At 55.9% G+C, this 18,445-nt stretch overlaps 5 protein-coding genes across 5 annotated transcripts; 1 reads left to right on the top strand and 4 right to left on the bottom strand.

Moving 5' to 3' along the window:
* Window positions 1-439: 439 nt before the first annotated feature.
* WHR41_07637 (uncharacterized protein) lies at window positions 440-2,823 on the bottom strand (the record flags this gene model as incomplete). The annotated part of the gene is made up of 2 exons (XM_069376241.1): window positions 440-2,376; window positions 2,429-2,823. The coding sequence occupies 2 exons, from the start codon at window positions 2,821-2,823 to the stop codon at window positions 681-683; spliced, it is 2,091 nt and encodes a 696-aa protein (XP_069226567.1). The 3' UTR covers window positions 440-680.
* Window positions 2,824-5,627: 2,804 nt separating this feature from the next.
* WHR41_07636 (uncharacterized protein) lies at window positions 5,628-7,154 on the bottom strand (the record flags this gene model as incomplete). Its single annotated transcript, XM_069376240.1, has 1 exon — window positions 5,628-7,154. One exon carries the CDS (start codon window positions 7,152-7,154, stop codon window positions 5,628-5,630), a length of 1,527 nt encoding a protein of 508 aa, XP_069226566.1.
* An 841-nt stretch (window positions 7,155-7,995) lies between these two features.
* Window positions 7,996-10,138, bottom strand: WHR41_07635 (uncharacterized protein; the record flags this gene model as incomplete). The annotated part of the gene is made up of 3 exons (XM_069376239.1): window positions 7,996-8,906; window positions 8,957-9,958; window positions 10,015-10,138. 3 exons carry the CDS (start codon window positions 10,136-10,138, stop codon window positions 7,996-7,998), a joined length of 2,037 nt encoding a protein of 678 aa, XP_069226565.1.
* Window positions 10,139-13,442: 3,304 nt separating this feature from the next.
* On the top strand, window positions 13,443-14,439 carry WHR41_07634 (uncharacterized protein; the record flags this gene model as incomplete). Its single annotated transcript, XM_069376238.1, has 2 exons — window positions 13,443-13,847; window positions 13,915-14,439. The coding sequence occupies exons 1-2, from the start codon at window positions 13,632-13,634 to the stop codon at window positions 14,437-14,439; spliced, it is 741 nt and encodes a 246-aa protein (XP_069226564.1). The 5' UTR covers window positions 13,443-13,631.
* A 29-nt stretch (window positions 14,440-14,468) lies between these two features.
* On the bottom strand, window positions 14,469-17,651 carry ppzA (Serine/threonine-protein phosphatase ppzA). Its single transcript, XM_069376237.1, has 3 exons — window positions 17,530-17,651; window positions 15,410-17,425; window positions 14,469-15,337 (listed from the first exon to the last, which is right to left on the bottom strand). Exons 2-3 carry the CDS (start codon window positions 16,994-16,996, stop codon window positions 15,308-15,310), a joined length of 1,617 nt encoding a protein of 538 aa, XP_069226563.1. The 5' UTR covers window positions 16,997-17,425; window positions 17,530-17,651; the 3' UTR covers window positions 14,469-15,307.
* Between the last annotated feature and the right edge of the window lie 794 nt (window positions 17,652-18,445).

Raw genomic sequence — 18,445 nt, 5'->3', positions numbered from 1 at the left:
GGGGGGGGTTTTGAGGCGAACTTCAGAACTGATGTGCGACCGTCGCAGAGCTCGCCACGCTGGTCTCCGTCGTCTGGGAGACGAGCATGATCGTCCTGCTGTCCGTCGAGGTGCCCGAGGGCGTGGTGATTTTCGCGGCATTCGGGGCGCTTTTTGGCGCGATAGCTGTTCTGGTTACGTTCATCATGCTTTGCGCGGGCACGTCGGCGCAGAAGCAGATTGAGAGGGAGTTGAGGGCGGCTACGAAGACTGTGCGGCCGGAGCGTGGATGAAGGTTTGATTCAAGTATCGAAGGGCTGTCGTGGTGAGGTTGAGATGTGTGCGGTAATGAAGAGGTCAACTAGTTATCGGTCGGCTTGGACCTCAATCACAAATTTGTTCTTATGCTTGCCATGAATACGGACTCTTTGAAATGGCGATCAATCAGTTCAACCGGCAGTGGAGTGAAATGCGAATTTTGGTTGTATTCTATGTGTACCATGTTGGTTCAGGACTGGGTTCCTTTATTTACAAAGCTCGAAATCTGATGAGACGCGATGATGATAGTAATGAGGGTTCAATGGAAAAAGCCGAAATGTGACCCGCACGCTCCGCCCGATGCATAGCCAAGAACCACCAAGAGATGTTGAGAAGAGATACGAAATGTACACGCTCAAATCCAAATCAGGCAAGGTAAGACTCTACTTCCTTGTAGGAGCAGCAGTGGTCGCTGGAGAAGCAGTGGGCTTCGCCACGGTCTGCCACGTCGCAGTCGTGGTGCCAGCGTCACGGCCTAGCAAGCCGCCTAGACCAAGGTCGCTGAGCAAATTGACGGAAGGCAACAGCTTCTCGAAGCCAGGGAGAGCCTCAGAAGTGGTGGAGCTGCTGAAGCCGTCACCGGCGCTGGAGGGAGAGACGGTGGCAGTCTGGGTGACACGGGTTGTTGCCGGGTTCTGCTCATCGCCGTGCGCAGAATAGTAGCTGGCCTGGGCGGCAGCGAGGGAAGAGGCGGGCTGGTATGCGTTGAGGCTGCCGAGGGCGCGGACTGCGGAGTGCTTTGCGTCCTCTCCGTACGCGTTTTCGCTGAAGTCGACGGGGGCGAAATCACCACCGTCTGGTTGGTCGATGCCCTGGGTAGACTCGACATCGTAGCCAAGCTCAGTGAGTCGGGTGATGTTCATGGCGCCCAGCATTTCGTTGTCTTCATGCACCAGGTTGTGGCAGTGGAACATGTAGAGACCGTTCCACGGGCCGTAGTAAGCCAGGACGTGAACTGTCTCGCCGGGCTGCAGCAGGACGGTGTCCTTCAGTCCAGCGGTCTCGTAAGGGAGCAGTCCGCGAGTGCCACCAGAGCGGCTGACAATCTGGAGGTTGACCAAGTGGATGTGCACAGGGTGGACGCCAGGACCACCGGTGTGGCGAACTTCCCAAAGCTCGACGCTTCCCTGAGGAGGTCTCGCGAGAACTCGTGCGTTGGGGTCACTGAAGGCAACGCCGTTGATCGTCCAGGTTGCGTCACCGCCCATCTGGAAGTTGAAGGTCTGGTCAACCTTTGTCATGTTCTTCTTCTTCGGGAAAGCAATGTCGGGGTTTAGGGTGCTAGGTACAGCGCCGTTGTTACTACTGTCGCTGACATCGTTGCCGACAACGAAGCGCATGACTTTGTCGGTGTTCTCGAAATCCTGAATTTGCGGAATCGAAAGCTTGTTGCCCAAGGTGATGTTCTGTCCCTTGACACCGGAGAAGTCCACAACGATTTCGTAACGCTCACCCATGGAAATTGTCAGATCGTTAGTCTTCACAGGGTGAGCGAACAGGCCAGAGTCGGAGCCGATGACCTGGAAGTCGAGCCAGTTGCCATCCTCATCGACAATGTAGAGGTCGTATGGACGGCTGACGGACATGTCGTAGATCCTGAAGCGGTACTTGCGAGGCTCGACCTCGAGATATGGCCACGGCATTTCGTTCACCTGAATGAACTCGCCGACGAAGTTCAAATTAACGCCCTCAATAGACTTCAGCTCGCCGTTGTCTTGGTAGGTCTTGTCCGAGAGCGCAAGAGGGACGTCGTACTTCCCGCTAGGCAGGCCGAGGGCATCCTCCTTTGGGTCGTATACGATGTAGACACCAGCTTGGCCGTAGTAGGCGTCGAGTCCCGTGTGGTGCTCGGCATGGTCATGGTACCAGATCGATCGGGCACCCTCGTTGTTGCCATAGTAGTAATCCTTCCACTGCCCGATCTCCATCTCGTCCACCGCCCACCCGTCCCAAGCGGAGTGCGAGGACATCCCGTGAAGATGCATGGAGGCCGTACGGTTGCCGTTGTTCAGGACTCTGACGACGGTCTCGCGGCCTTCTTGGACCATGAAGGTCGGGCCAGGAGTAGTTCCATTGTAGCTTTGGGATCGTCAGTCAAGTATCAAGAGCGCAAAGGCAGGGTGGGACTCACCCGATGAGTGTAGTTGGTCCGCGGTCAGGGAATAGCTGTGTCTGAAAGTTCTCGATCGTCATCTCATAGTAGTCAATCGGAACGCCATTCACCTCTTCAGTGAAGATGGGCTTAGCGACCTCAGGGATCGGTAGAGGGTTGGCGAAGACATAAGGATAGTCGGGACTCCCGTCAGTCTTGCCCTCTCCTCGCCATGGTGGTCGTCCGGGGATGTTGATTCGTCTGAGAGTAGGGCCCACAACAGGCAGTCTATCCAAGAGCTTCTTGTTGGAAAGGTTGTCCGATAGCTTTCCTTCTAGACCAGTGAATGACACACTATCGCCTAGGGCACTGCGCAAGCCGAACGCCTCCGTAGTCGCTGCCAAAGCAAGTGGCAGCAATGTATTGTAATGCATGGTGTCTCACCAGCACAGGGGTTTGAACGAAAGAACGTTGAAACGAGGGATGTAGTGAAGAACTCAAAGAAACGGGTTGAGACAATATGAGAGAATATAACGGGCGGCGTCGTGGTATAAGAAGGCAGCAGTGAACGAGATGAACCCACCAATGCGGCAGCTATTGTTTGGAGCCGGAAACCCCAAGTGTCAACCCATGCTAGCTGAATCCAAAAGTGGTAGTCGCCACTATTTCCAAGAAGCGCAGCCAGGTACGCTACGACTCAGAACGGGAGAGGGTAGCCCTCATGGTCCTCACGACCTTGGCCTCGGACGTGCGATGGCCCGTGTCAGACCGCTATCACACCAATGTCTGGGAACGCTGAAGGTTATTTCCATTACCTGTGATGCGCCTGCCATGCGGACAGCCTATGAGACGCAAGCGGCGTCTCCCTTCGCCCTGTGAGGCGCAGGTACTCACAATTGTACTCGGCCGGAGCCTACGTTCAATGCGCTGCGGTCAGCCGCCCGTAAGGTCCAGATGCTTAGCTTATCCTTGGCCTGCGAGATGGACTGTAGATATATCGCTTGTCGTATCGTCGTGACGGAGACGCCGCGCCGGTGTTTGGCTGGCCAAGCACGATAGGTGAAGTCATGGAAGGCGGATCGACGAGAAGTTGGGGATGATGATGAAACGAAGATCCCAGCTTGGCTCAACGCTACGGAGATTTGGCCGCAACGCGACGGGCGTGTCTGAGCTCTGGAACAATCGAAACGGATGTTGACATCGCAAGTCGCCGCTGCTGTACGCAGCCTTGTGGAAAGCTGCATGACAGATGTCTGCATGTCTCCGGCCGCCTTGCTGCAGCGATCGACCATTTTGACGGCGGAAGCGTTCGATAGGAATCATCATGCACGCATCTCGCGCGGCTGGTCACTCGCAGTGCAGTGATGCACGCAGGGTTGATGCCTCCCCTGTTCTTGCATGATGCAGTCCGTGCTGCAAGTCGAGCGATAGTCTTGGGAAGCCCAATGCGGGACCTGATTGCGAATGCTACTGGACGTCAACTCCGCCCTCATGACACCTGCTGCGCCGTGTGGCCTTCCTGCAACATGGAGAGCCCCCAGGGAGCTGAACGCCGCTCTGCCCATATACGAGCGTTGCTGACGGTGCGCTGGCCTTCGGCGGCTCGAGTGTCCGTCAGTCCGAGGGCTTGGAGCCGCGAGCAAAGACCTGGCCAGGAACAACGGTGCCCCGGAGTGGGGTGCAAATGCGTCGTCACCATTGTTGACCGATCGGTCAGGAACACAGCAGCTTGCTTAACAGAGCTTGGTACAAAAGGCACGTAAGGCTGGATCGCCAGGGCCAACACGCCGTGCTACATGAATGTCGCTGTGAGGGGTCCAGTCGGAGGATTGTAGGGCTGCAAAATCATGCGGATGCTCGATCGTCAGCCTTCGTATCATTGCGGATTATGAGGCGTCGACGGAGGTGGTGAGGCTGGTAGATGCATGGAAGGCGGCGTAGGATGGCTGCGTCGGATTCCGCCTACGAAGCCCTGACCGCTGCAGGCCTGAGGCGCAAGCTGCGAAGCCTCAGGACCATTATCCCAAGTCCTCCATTTCAGCTGCGATGCAACCATCTTTAGCATGACGACTTGCTGACATATACGAGGACACGCTGCGTCGGCGAACTCCTATCTCACCGCCAGTCGTGGTCTTCAGAACACAGCGTCTTGCCATCAATACGATATTCAGGCCAGCAGGATGAATGAACCGATTATCGCTATCCGACAAAGACGCGTGGAAGGCTGCATAAGTAGAGGAGGCCGTGAGGAGATTAAGGTTGTCATTAAAATAGATCTCGAGCTGCTTGAGTCTCACTCTACCACCGCGACGACCGACTTTAGCTTTACACCTCACGCTGGGCATCCGGCCGTCAATTCTAACTCCCTTGGCGATGCAAGTACGCCTTGCTTGCGCCCTGTTCACGTACGTACTCAAATAGTCGAGTACGCAACTGTATCGACCATACGTCGATGTGGAGTTGTGCAGCCCTACCAACCTGCTCGGACAGTTGCTGGGCTCCGGACTTCATCGAAACACGCTACGGACTTTTGAAGTCGCGCGCTTGGCATCCCGAACGACGACCAGGTTCAAGATCCTGAAAACCTCCGGGACTCCCTGCGTCCAGTAGTTCCCACTCAAGTTTGGATTTTAGCTGGGGCATGTCACACTATAATTTAGTTGAAGAGGTGGAGTGTGCCGCACTTGCATGGAGCTCTGTCAAGTCATGAGCGTAAAGCTCGTTCAACCATGGGATAGCTGCGAGAGCTCACTTGCATGCGACAACCTGGTACTCTGCTGATGGCAGATCGATAAACTCGCTTCTACCCATGTCTGTTCCTTGAATGGCGACTCATCATTCCCATAAGGTCGAATAAGAACGAATCTATTACGTTTGGCATATTGCGAGTGCTTATCCGCGTCGACGAAGCTACAGTAGGCGGCTTAGATGGATGTTTCGACCCTGTCTGAACCCTGTTGCACACCTGAGACCATTGTCTGAACGCATTCTCTCCGCGGAACGCGGTGTCGCTATACATAGACATCGGCTGTCGCATGTACTCAGACCGTTTGGCCACACTGGCGAAACGATAGACCGCTTTCTCCCCCAAACCGTCTCCGCAATCTCTGGGCCATGGCGGTCGTGGGTCAACGCAGGCAGGACGGTCTTGCACGCGGTGTGAGAAATCTCCAGGATCAGGGGCCGGCGGCCATGTCAATTCGAAACCGCAGAATCGCTCGCATTACTATTATGCCTCTCAAGGCTTGTACTTAACGCTAGCCCTCAACTTCGGGCCCCAAATATAGAAAACCCAAGGAATCGGCATCATCGCCAAACTGATGAACCCAAACAAACTCGTCGCCCAGCCAATGCCTAGCCCGTCATACATAAAATTCACCCAGAGCGGGAACACGCAGCCGACCGTGTAGCGGGCGAGGTTGTTGGCACCCATGGCGGACGCGGTGTACTTCGCGCCGTAGGTGTCCGTGAGGTACAGCGTGGCAGCCATGAAGATAAAGAGGTTGCCGCAGCCGAAGAAGGCCTCCGCGATGACGGGGCTGATCCAGTGTATATCCGAGCGCGCCGTCCAGCCAAACCAGAAGAGCGACAGCGGGATGAAGACACTGCCGACCATGGCGATGTAGAGGCGGGACTCTGGTGTGACCTTGCCGCCCTCACCCTTGGCCTCGGAAGCGCGGATCTGCTTCTTGACGAGCGTTTTGTTCAGCACGATGATCGAAATGCAACCGACGATGCAACCGACGCCAAGGCCGAGGAAGGTGAGCCCGCTCTGGCCGAGGTCGAAGCCGTACTGGTCGCGCATAATTTCTTCGAAGACTGCGAAGAAGGAGTAGAGCATGGCGAAGTTCATCGCGATGTAGATCGTGAAGAGGCCGACGATCGGCTCCGTCAGGCCCATGTGGATCGGCCTGGTGAGCGTCGTAGTTATGAAGAATCGAGCCGATTCCCATACCGACTTTTCATTTCCTGGCAGTGTCAGACCCAGGCGCTTCGCCCGTCGGTCGAGAATGCGTGCCTTGTACGTCTCGTGCATTCCAAATGCAGGAGTCAGGAAAGCCACTGTGAAGAACAGCAAAGCCCACTGAGTCCATTGCCATCCATAAGCAATCGTCACATAGCCTCCCACAAGCGGGCCAATGGCCGGACCCAGGAAAGGCGTGGTCACATACAGCGACATTGGAATCGCCCTCTCACTCGGCCGCCAGATATCAGCGACCGTCGCACTTCCAATCGACAGCCCCGGACTACCAAACACCCCTGCAAAGAATCGGCAAACGATCAAGCTCGCGATGCTCTTCGAGAACCCTGACCCCAAAGTAAAAAGCGCAAAAATGGGGATGGAAACCAAGTACACGGCCCTCCTGCCCAACACCTCACTACTCGGTCCCGCCAGCATGGGTCCCAACGCCAGCGCCAGCACGTACATGCTATACGGCAGAATAGCAACGATCTGTGACGCGCCCAGAGTCCGCATGACATCTTCCCGGCCGGGCACGTAAATGCTGGAGGCCATAGTGCAGACCAGGGCGATGCCCGAGGGGATGAAGGTGTGGTACCATCTCTTCCGGGCGCTCCAGTTCCAAGGGTTCTCGGGGTCGTCCGGGCCTGTCCAGTCATCTATCCGCGGTGTCCTGAGGTCCTGCTCTTTTTCTTGGAGGTCCGGCGGGGTGGAATCCGCCCTCGACTGGGGGACATGGTGTCCGGATTCGACGTCCTCGTCGAGCGAGGATTTCCTCGAGCTCTTCGACGAGGCCGACGACATGGCGTACAAAGGAAACACAATATGGGCAAAGAGAGGTTAGAGAGTAGTGAAAGAGACAGCCTACCTCACAACATCACAACAGAGACCCGCCACCGGTAGTCCAGCGAGCCAGTCCGAAACGCGCCCCGTCCGCCATCGCCATCCCGACCTCAAACGGAAACCGCATGTTCAAAGATCTGAGCGCGGTCCAGCCAGCAGCCGCCACAGGCAAACGGCGAAAGCGTTGAAGAGCGCACGGCGCGGTATGCAAACGCCCCACAGGGCTGCAAAATGATAACAGCGCTCGCAAGCCTCGGTACAATCGGAGAGCAGTCCAGTCGGCGCGATGCGCAAGCGCACCAAAAATCAAAAAAAAATTCGCCGCCGTATGATGGGGCGGCGGCAAGGCAAGGGTTTGGGAGGCGAAGGTGAGTCGCTGGTGGCGCTTGCGGCGCGCGCCAGATCCACCCGCTTGCCGACGATCCGTTGAGCCTCCAGTGCTTGATTTTCCTGTTAGGGCTAGAGATAAGATGATCTCTCAGGTATGACGACGTTGCGATAGCTTGTGTGGGAACGAGGAGCTGACGTTATCGTTGTTTCTGTGCAAGCGCATGACATTGGCTGTTTTATGAAGCCATCGTGATAATTGACATGTGGCTTCAGACCTGGGTGAGTCGCGTATCCTATCCACTCCCAAAACGACCTGAAGAAAAAGCAAGTACATCTAAACGCCTGCACCCAAACCCAGCGTATCTACCACCAGACCGTAGGCTGGTACCATTAAACCTTTCTCTCATCTCAAAAGTCATAATCGAAAAGGCGAATGAGAGACGTCGAAAGGAAAGTCCATAGGAGGCCAGCCCTACAAGAACACCTCTCCCCAACCGTGTTGCTCATCACCATGATTTCCGCCCTTCCAGTAGACGCGCGAATCCTCAAACTCACCATCCATCTTCAGCTCCATCCAGCGACGTGCGACACGGTCTGCCTTCTCCTGGTCGCGAATCTTGAGGTTGAACTTGAACGGCATCGGCTTAGCGATAAGCAGCGTGGAGAAGTCCATCGTGGGGTCGCTAGGCGTGGCGTTGCTATCTGCTTTCGCAGATGGATTGTGACTCTTCTTCGGAAGGAGCACGTCCTTTTCAGAGATGGATTCGTCGGGCGAAGGAGGACGCGCGAACATACTGTTCGTGCTCGGGAGAGACGGTCTGCCGGCAAGCTTTGAGGGCTTGCCTTGCAGCTCTGGCTCCATCTTCTCAGAGTACTGATTCGACAATCTGATACCAGAATCGTTCTTGTGGTGCATGTCGGGCTTGTTGGACAGTTTGTGCGCAATGAGCTCTTCGCTAGGCGGAGTGATCGGCCGCATGCCAACACTTTGCGCCTGCAGGCACTTCTGCTCCGCGACATGCTTCGTCTGAGACTCGTCGATCTCCGCCTCCTCTTCAGCATCCTCGGTGTTGGCGTGCATGGAGAACATCCAGGCCATGCTTCCGATGCCGACCAACAGATCCGCCTCGGTTACGCCCATGCCTTGGCACGTTCGGCGTCCGTATCCGAATTGGCTGTAGGAGGTGATTGTCGGAAATTTGGAAAGAGGTTCCTGGTAGGTTGGGTATTTCGAGTCGAGCCAGCGCATTGGGTTCCAGGCGTCGGGTTCGTAGAACACCTCAGGGTCACGGGAAATGGACCATTCCAGCGGGTGCATCACGGATCCCGCGGGGATGTGGTAGCCTTCGTATACGTCGTCTTTCACAGAAGCATGAGGGATGCCTGATTCAGAAGTCAGTGAATGTCAATTTTTGATGTCTGGAAGAACTGACCAGTTGGCACAGGCGGGCGCCATCTCAGCGTCTCGCGGATAAACGCGCGCAGGACAGGCATTTCCGGCATGTCGCTGAATCTGATCATGCGGTCACCACAGACTCTGTCGATTTCTTCGTGCAGGATAGGCTGGTATTGAGGGTAGTGGCAGAGCGCTAGACAGAAGCTCTGCATTGGTGCGGCCACGGTGAGAGCACCAGCGATGCCATGCATGCCGACTGCGTAAGCACCCTCGAGGTCAGAGTCAAACTTCCATGCCGCCTTGTTTTCCAGGAATGTCCGCATCCACGAGCTCTTGGGCTGGAGGCTGGGGAGGATTGGGGCAGGAGCATCAGGGTTCTTCTCGGATAGCTTAATCTGTTGGCGGACCTCATCCTGCATAGTCTCGAAGAACTTGCGTTCGGTTCTTCCGCGACGAAGTTCCCATGACTTGGTCTTGGACCAGTTCTCGGGCAGTGACATGATGAAGGGAAGCTTGTTGGCGAAAGAGCCAGTCGGTGAAACGCCAATGAGAAGCTCACGGGCTCTCTGCTTGAGCTCTTCCGCAGCTGTGGGAGTACCCCATCCAAGACGGCAAGTGACACGGGCGACGAATGATTCCAAAGCATGGTTGTATCGTGACGGCTCTGTCATGACTTCGAAGAGTAGACGAATCGATTCCAGTTCGGGATAGCCGTAGAAGTCCTCCTTTGCCGAAGTATCCATGATTTGCTTCGCGAATTTCCGTTGCCTGGTCCATTTCTCGTTCTTGCTCATGAGTGGAAGGTACTGGCCGCTGTCGCGGTTGTCGTGCTCCAATGCAGGAATGAACGGACGGTCAGAGTAGTTCGCGCTTCGCTTTGAGAGAAGTTCGTGGGCGATGTGGTCTCGTGAGATCCAGATGTGATTCGTGCCGGCAAGGTTGACCTGATAGATTGGTCCGTACTTTTCACCCCATTCGTGAAACTTCATCCAACTGTTCTTCTCGGGTAGTTCATGGACATTGCCGATGAAGGGCAGTCCTAACAGCCTACGTTAGCATCTAACGTCGCTAATTCCGTATTCGTGATTGACCTACCCTTAGGCCCTGGCAACGGTCGAATGCCAGCGGGTAGCTTCTTCCTCTTCGCATTTTCAATATATTTGGCAATGGCGACTATCCCTACGACAGCGACGAGCGCAAGCAGGGAAATCAACGCCATGGCTCGATTAGTACGTAGTAGTAGGAGTGAGAGCAAGTGAAGGAAAGTAAAGACGAAGTCGAGTCAGTAATACCGTAGTTTGTGATCTAATCAGACCAAGAATGAAAAGAGAGGGAGGCAAATGAATACCACGGTGGGGAATCGGTTGGAATGTACAGATATGGCAAGGCTGAAAGGAAGGTGGCAGGCGAGCAAAGCGCCGAGCGATAGCAACGGTGTAGTCAAAGGAGTGGCATCAAGATGCAGCATTAGAAGCTAAAAGATTCGTCCAACCTAATGTGGCAGAAGCGTGTATCTTTTACACCAACCGGGCTGCCGCTGAGGACGCCACGGCCTCCTAAACGAGATAGACTGGCGAGACGACGCATGATCGCTGTTTGTGCACGACCATACCCACTCCGTGATATTTGCGGATGCGGAGGCGCGGGTTGAAGCAGTAGTGGTTTCGACTACGCCATGTGGGATCGAAGGCGTGGTAATCCGGGACATAGCCGGGGGAAGGGCTTGTGCGCTGAACCGTCGCGGCAAATGGCATGGTCGATTGACGACAAGAGGGCATGAGGCCTCGGTAATAGAATTTCGGTTCAAGAAGATTCCGTCGTCCGTGCCTAGTTTGCTATAGCCACAGCATCAGAGGTTCATACTGGCCGGCATATCGCTCTAGTGCAGGCAGTATCTCGCAAGGCCGAGTCACAGGTGGGTCAAGCCTAGAGCAGCACTACGGGCACTATGTCTTGCAAGTTGCAACAGAGTAGGGTCTTTGTTGGGTCACAGCGAGTCAGTCGTTGAATCTTCGCCGGCCAGCATCATGCCGCATTCATCGCGAGCAATGTCCAGGACGCGCTCGCGTGAACGTCGATGCGGTAGCTTCTTAGCTCGCTCGCTATGATCGCCGAAGGCTTGCCACCTTTGGCTTCTCGGGTATAAACACATGAAAATGTGAAGTCAGTAATTTGGCCAAGCAAGAACTGGATGGCAAAGGTTGAAGTGCGCTGCAGGCAGGAGTCAGGTACCTTGCATGGCGCCACAGGGATGATCGGCCGGCAGCCGTGAAAGCTTGTGTCCTTTTGGCTGAGGGCTGGATGTTTGGACTCGGCAGCTGCGGCTCGTGGCCCGCACGCTCTCACGCTATGCACGCGATTCGGAACACATGCACGACCCGTCGTGCCGCCATGCTACGGGGAATGCTTTGGGGATCCGGGAGGGGTTTCTGAAGCTGTAAATTCATGCCGTTTCTGCTGCGAGAACCACGATCATGGTTTCGGGGCAGGCTGAAGACACCAACGACCCGTGCGGCCCTGTACCGGTGGTACTCTTCCATACGCCGCCACCCACGTGAGCGGCGAGGCGTGAAGACCTCATGGACTCTGATGTTCAGCTGGAACCATGGCGGTGGGATCTCCAGCCTCACGCGCCTCTCTTGCGCCATGATTTGCCAAACTGTTGCGCAAGTAGTACATCGAGCCATCGAAACGGATCTTAAACGCTAGCTCCACAACAACATCGCCAGCGGAACGCCTTGCTGTCCAAGCGCACCTGGTCCTTGGTCGCATGTGCGGAAGTGCAACCAATTTGATGAATCCCTTCAACGACGCTGCAGCACTCCACTCATGCACCGAGTCTGGTAAAAGCCACCGCGGCTTGAGCGCCGAGATATTTCTTCACACCTGAGACCACCCTGCATTGAGACTTTGTCGCTAGTCATCGGAGCTTTCTACGAGGGCACCGCAACGGTCACAAAGTTCTCCAGAGCGACGATCCACGCCGTCCCTCGCGCCATCCAAGCGTTTTCCTTTTTGAGACTTGCTCATCGGATATGATGGAAGAGACTTCTCCCTTATTTGCCCTCCCATTCGCATGTGAACAGCCGTAAGTTCAGGAGAACCCCCAAGCGAGGTCGCATCGCGCCAGGCGTACTCCCTTGGCCTCCTTTTTTGCTGCTGGACTTGCATCCCTTCACACGCCGCGTGAAGTCGGCCGAATTCTAGGCTCCATTATGGACCTATTACGCTATATCAGAGCGCACACACTTCGAAGCATTCACACCTCTCTCCCTTCGCAGTCCTCACCGTGGACCCCAAATAATTCCCCTTCTCACCCGTCAATTTCTACAAACAATCCTCGCCAAAGAGTGTCCAGCATCCCCTCCAGTCCTGCCAAAAGGGGCCCGGCGTCTTGTATGCAGCCGTGCCGTCTCGCCAGCCGCTCGGAGTATTCTCCCAACGGCGAGCGCGAAAAACCATGTGAGAGTGGATCTCGGCAAGCGCGACCCTCTTGCACATCGGAGCAATAATGGCGCTTATATGCCGCGGACCTGGCGTATACTTCGCGCGAAATCCGAACGAGTCCGGATCGCAAAGGACATTTGTCAAACGATGTACGAGCGGTAAGCGAGGTTGTTACTTATGGGGCATCAGTCGCGGTTTTTGCGGCCGTTACGAGTTACGGTATGCGTGCTGGATTATCTAGTGCTTGCTTGGTCGAATCTTCAAATGTCGGTGAGTAGAATGGCGCGGGAACAATCCAAGGACGGGATGTTTCTGAGCGGACACTTTATGAGGTGCCTGATCGGGTAGATGTGCGATTTTCATCCGAAGACAGGAAAACAGACCGAGCACCCCAAGCCCATCGCAGATCCATCAAACTGTCCGATCATCATCAAGAGCCGCAACGAGCTGTCAGGTCGCTGGGTCTGACCAGGAAGGAGTGCTTCTGAGACAAAAATGCCGAAAGACACGGTAATTATGTTCTGCAGTAATTGTCATGACCTAAGTGAAAACGCGAAAGTGCGACCGATCGTCTAATACTCAAGCGATTCAATCTGCATGGCTTCTTAGTTGTGTCAGCGACCTTCATCTTTCAAAGCCGTGGTGCGCTGGACCCGCGGTAAAGAAAGCGGCGCCACATCAATACAAGCTACATGTTGGGATACGTCGTATGAGCTCAGCGCAGTGATCACTGGAATCACAAGCGTCAGGGACATCGATGCCATTGTGTAAGTATATTGTAGGGAAGCTAAGCCGATGTCCTTCTTTGATCAGGTTGGTTCTACGGTGTTGGTTCGCAGGCGTTGGATTTGATCCGGCTGCCGGTTGTTCACCATCTCATACCGACCCGTCAATTCCAACGAGGCAGCTCGTTGAGTCGAGACTAGGGCATGTGGAAGTAAACTCGATACGTGAATGAAGCACAAACGAACAAAACAAGCTGAGGTTGAAGAGCTCCAAATGCAGTCAGTTCCCGAACCCTGTCGATCGCAGTGATCTCCCCTCCTTCCAACCTCGGCAACCAAGACACCTGAGCACTTCATGTCTGAACGACGCCTGTTATTATTGTTACACCAGCTAGATTGATTGCAGTCGAGGCCAATTTGAGAAAGAAAGAGAAAGCAAGGTCTTGCAAAAAACAACCAAATCACCCGTTTAAACAAACCCAATCCAAACCATCTCCACCCCATCATCCAACCCAACCCACCCGACAACAAAAGCAAAAAATGCCCACCTCCTACATCGACGAGCCCGACCTCGCCCTCGACCGGCACGCCAATAACATCTTCGTAATAACCATGCGCAAAGCGCCCGAAAACCGCATCGACTCCGCGTACGCCCAAAAGCTCATCCGCGCCCTCAACCTCGTCCGCACGACCCTCGGCCCCGACAGCCCCGGCGCCGTCATAACCAAAGGCAACGACGCCAAATTCTGGTGCACCGTACGTCCCTCATCCAAAGAACCCCTTTCCTCCCCTCCCCTCCCAATCTGACCAAACAACCTCCAAGGGCCTCGACCTCTCCGAGCCCGCCACAAACCCACACGCCAACACCGCCGGCTTCTTCCCCCTGCTCGCGGCGCTGCTCGACTTCCCCTTCCCGACCATCGCGCTGCTGACGGGCCACACCTTCGGCGGGGCCTGCCCACTCGCGCTCGCGCACGACTACCGCGTCATGAACGCGCAACGCGGCTACCTCAGCATGCCGCCCGTGGACCTCGGGCTGCACTTCCCGGGCATCGGCGCGCTGCTGCGGCTGAAACTGCCGCCGAAGACGGCGCGGAAGATGCTGCTCGAGGCGCACCGGTGGACGGCGGGCGAGGCGGTGGAGGACGGCGTGGTGGATTTTGCGGCTGCCGCGGGGGAGATGGAGGCGGTGGCGATGAGGGTTGCGGGGGAGTGGGCGCCGAAAGCGAGGATGGGGGTGTATGCGTTGCTGAGGGGGGAGTTGGTTGGGGAGGCGGGGAGGGCGTTCAGGGAGATTAGTTATGTTTATGGGCGGAGGACGGATTTGCCGGTTAGGGCGAAGGTTTAGGGGGGTTGGGGAGGGTGGGGGAGAGATGGTCTTTGGTGTAAGCCGCTTTGAATTGAGACTCGCGTGGGAGTCTTGTCTATCTTCTTTGGGAGCCGAGCGCAAGTGAAGAGAGGTCTTGTGGCCGATGGGCTTCCTGTGAGGGAGCCTCTGTCACTCCTCGAGACGAATCGTCTCACTTCAACCGCCAACGCCGATAAAACCCCCCGAACCCGATACCTCGAGATGCTGAAGGAAGTTCAATCTCTAGTGAGAACACAAGTACATCTAAAAGACCCCTCGAGGGTCTCCATCTTCTCTTCCGGTCGCGCCTCGTCTCGATGCATGTTTGTCCCGGAGGAGAGTATTAAAGAAACACGATCAGTCTTGAGTAATAGAAGCAAGAAAGAAGATCGCAAAAAAGACAACTTCGTCGCTTCGTCCATATCGTCGTCGTTGCTGCGAACAAAGTACGCATTCGCTTGTCGTCAAGCTCGCCCACGGCTTAGTGAAATCAATCTGAGGCCAGAGTTCGATGTCCCCAGGTGCGAGCATGGCAAAGGCGCGTGCCTGCTCGACTACAGTGTCGTTGCCATGTTGTGATATACCGACGCGAAGGTGATAACACTTCCAGAGCTTTGTGCCAGGGCCTTCTTTGACTAGGCATGTCCTACCATCCACCACGCGCGAGAGCTCCTGATCGCGCCGCGAAGCGCTGGTACCGAACGTGCGATCGGAAACTCACGCAAACAGGCAACCGTGTGCCAGTGAGGGTACAATCGTCGATGATGATTCTTGGTGCCGGAGATCCTTCTGCTGGTACTCAGAGAGTCCGACCCCGCTGGCTAACTTACGGCGAGCTCGTCGTCGATCAGAACCATTTGGGAGACTTCTAATAACTCTGAGGGAACTGGCTGGCCGGCTGTTGGCAACTCGTTAGTACGGTTGTCCAAGGCAGAGACGAATAATTCTTAGAGAACGCTATAAGACTCACCGGACTGTTCAACATGCTCTGTCGCTTGTTCCTGCCCTTCTTAATGTGGCTCTTGAGCGCGCTGCTATCCAGAGGCTTCAGGAGCTCGAAAGAACAGAGAAGCTCGGCGCTCACACTCATCACTGCGCCCCAATTGTCGAATTCGCCGCAATAGTTGGGTGCGCTGAAGACAGTGACCAAGATTCGCTCGTTGAAAAACTCGTAGCCGTCTTCGACAACCATGTGGGCTCGGCAGACGAGATCGAAATCATGCTTCTGCAAGAACTCCATGATCACCTTCTTGCCGAAACAATAGCTGACACCCCGTTCGTTGGCTTCCCAGTCGGCATCCATATCTGCCGGATCAGACCACAGAAGATCGTTGAGGAGGCCGTAATCGGGAACATCTGTCGGGCGAGCGATATTGCGAATGTCGTCCATGTGGCTCAAAGACGGGCTGAGACCGCCGTGAACGCAGAAAATTTTGCCGGCCACAATCGCTGCAATGGGAAGTGTGTTAAACGTGTCCACAAATGTCTTCCAAATCTTGACATTGCACCGTCTCTTGCACTCGTCGTAGAAACCGTAGACACGCGTTACGTTGGCGCATTCGTGGTTGCCGCGGAGCAGGAAGAAGTTCTCGGGGTAGCGTATCTTGTAACAAAGGAGCAACAGAATAGTCTCGAGACTTTGCTTGCCGCGATCGACGTAGTCACCGAGGAACAGAAAGTTGCTGTTGGGAGGGAAGCCGCACATTTCAAACATACGAATCAGATCGGTGTACTGGCCATGCACATCTCCGACGATTTTGACGGGCGGAGAAAGTTCGAGCAGAGCGGGCTGTGAAAGAAAGATCTCGCGAGCAGCATTACAAATGGCTGTAATCTCGGCATTCTTGAGACAGACAGTCTTGGTGACCTTGCCAGCGTAGCCAGCGTCGATCAGTCGCTTGATCATGTCGTCGAGGTCAGCTTGCTTGAGCGCACCGATTTCAGGGTTGTTCGCAGAGTTTCCAGAAGCATCTCCGAGCTGGTCAACAAGAGACAGGGCGGCGGCGGCACCTTGTCCGGGTCCATTGGAGCTGGAGCTAGGTTTCTCGTCTTTCTTGAGGATTGACGGGCCAGCCTCTCTGCCGTGGGTATGATGCATGCCACTACCGCCAGGAGGCGCGTCAGACACTGCGTCTACCTCTCCACTCCGTTGTGCTTCGGCGATGTCGCTGTGGGGTTTCTGGACTGATGCGGACGTTGTGGGCGACGGCGGAGGCTGCGGCTCGTCGCCATCATCGACGCTCTCTTTGCGAGAATCTGGGTCAAGAGACAGGGCAGAGTTCCTCTTCGACCGTCCGCTGGTCGCCGATTTCACGCTTTGCGCATCTGCGCGGTCGTCCGCTGAGGTCTCCCCGCTCAGCGCTGAAGTCGAACCTCGAGGGCTGTCCGCAGACTTGCCGCCGGGGATTTTGGTGCGTAAGGAATTCCTGAAGGAGCGCATGGATTCTTTGGTGTCGGTTTTGCTGAATGAAGGGTACGAGTCCAACGTGGGGCCAGGCCCGGTCGGTGTCTGTGAGCCTGATGTACTCTTGCCGTCCTTGGATGGCTGGTTGCCCATTATCGCAAGGTCGCGAGATCGGCACACGTGACTGGGTGTTCTTGCTGTAAGGCAAGCGCGGACAGCTTGTATGCGCTTATGGTTGCGAGTTTATCGTACGAGAGGGTTTTGCGGAGTGCAACCCAGGCGAAAGTTTCGCGCAAGGTGAGTAAAGAGTCGAGATTGAGTGGTGACTGTCGTCACTGCTCTCGCATGGAAGATGCTATGCTCGCGCCGGCCGGCGTGGATCGTGGTGGGGATGGAGGGTCGAGGCGTCCGTGGAGGCCGAGTGCGAGCGTTGGATGTAGGTGGTGATGAAGGTGGAGTGCGAAGGGATGGCCTGAGGATAGCGATAGACTGAGCCTCGGTAGGGCGGAGCGGAGATATGGATGGGGATGGCGGAGTTTGGGTGGTGCGGTGGAGCGAGGTGGGAGTCAGCGGCCTGTCGCACTTTGCTCGTCAGCACGCGGATGCTTGGCGCGGGTGTTTGCCGGCGCAGGCGGCAGGCGGGCGGCGGAGAGCAGCGTATGCGCGGTGGTTACAGGCCGACGTACGCTTGTAGTGAGGGCGGAGCTGGAGGGGTGGTGGAGGGCGTGTGGTGCCGGGTGGTGTTTGGGGTTTGGGCCGGGTGGTGACGATGGAGGAAGCAGCGGCGTGCCTTTTGGGCCTGGTCGAATGACGGGTGTGGGGAAAGCACGGCGAGCTAGCGCGCGCGCTGCATCAGCCCAGAACATCAGCCATCCACCCACCCACCGTGCCACCACCACCCGCGCCTCGCCCCGCCGTGCGCGCCTGGAACAAAGAGGCTGTGCGTGCCGCCAGCTGGGACATGCTTTGCGCATCACACCGGCTTGGAGAGTACCGCCGACTTGGTTGTTTGTCTGCCTCGGACGTACTGACTGACAGGGCGCCTGCTGTGCGGCACATCGAGTATGCGAAACGCACGCACGCAAGCCATCGTCCGCTTTATCGCCCGCCCAGACCCGCCAGCCAGCGTAAGGGACCCAGCCAAGAGCCGTAGCCGTGTCGGCCTACGCTGCGTGCGCGTTCGCCATGTTTGTCATTGATGGGACTACTATCTAGAGCCTGTGTCTGTGTCCGGACGATGAGTACTAATCAAGTATTTGAGCATTAGAGTCTCGGTATGGCCGGCGAGTGTAGGTAGTCGTACAAATAAGGTACGTTCAAGCGGTCTTCCCTTTCTACTGCTGGAAGACGCTCGCCCGACAGACATCTTGCCGGCCTCTATAATAATAAGTGTAGGTAGACATCATCTAATGAATTGATCGATGGATCTGGATTTGGCTACACACGTGCAAGTGCCTGCACATCTATTTCACAGGGCATCCAATCGCAATAGATAAACTGCATCCTTCGCAGCCAATGACACCCACGGGTAAGCTTCGGACGATCCATCGCCCGCTTGGCCCTGTACCCTCGATCTGACTTCGACCTCGTCTCGTCTACCAC

Source organism: Cladosporium halotolerans (genome assembly GCF_011745625.1).
Source record: "Cladosporium halotolerans strain TM138-S3 chromosome Unknown Sca35, whole genome shotgun sequence".
NCBI lineage: Eukaryota > Fungi > Ascomycota > Dothideomycetes > Cladosporiales > Cladosporiaceae > Cladosporium > Cladosporium halotolerans.
Note: the sequence above shows the minus strand (reverse complement) of the source record. Positions and strands in the feature narration are given on the sequence as shown.

Coding starts and splice junctions, on each gene's coding strand:
- ppzA (XM_069376237.1), bottom strand. CDS start 16,996: ATGGGCAACCAGCCATCCAAGGACGGCAAGAGTACATCAGGCTCACAG. Junction 15,338..15,409: donor AGAGCATGTTGAACAGTCCG/GTGAGTCTTATA, acceptor AGTTGCCAACAG/CCGGCCAGCCAGTTCCCTCA.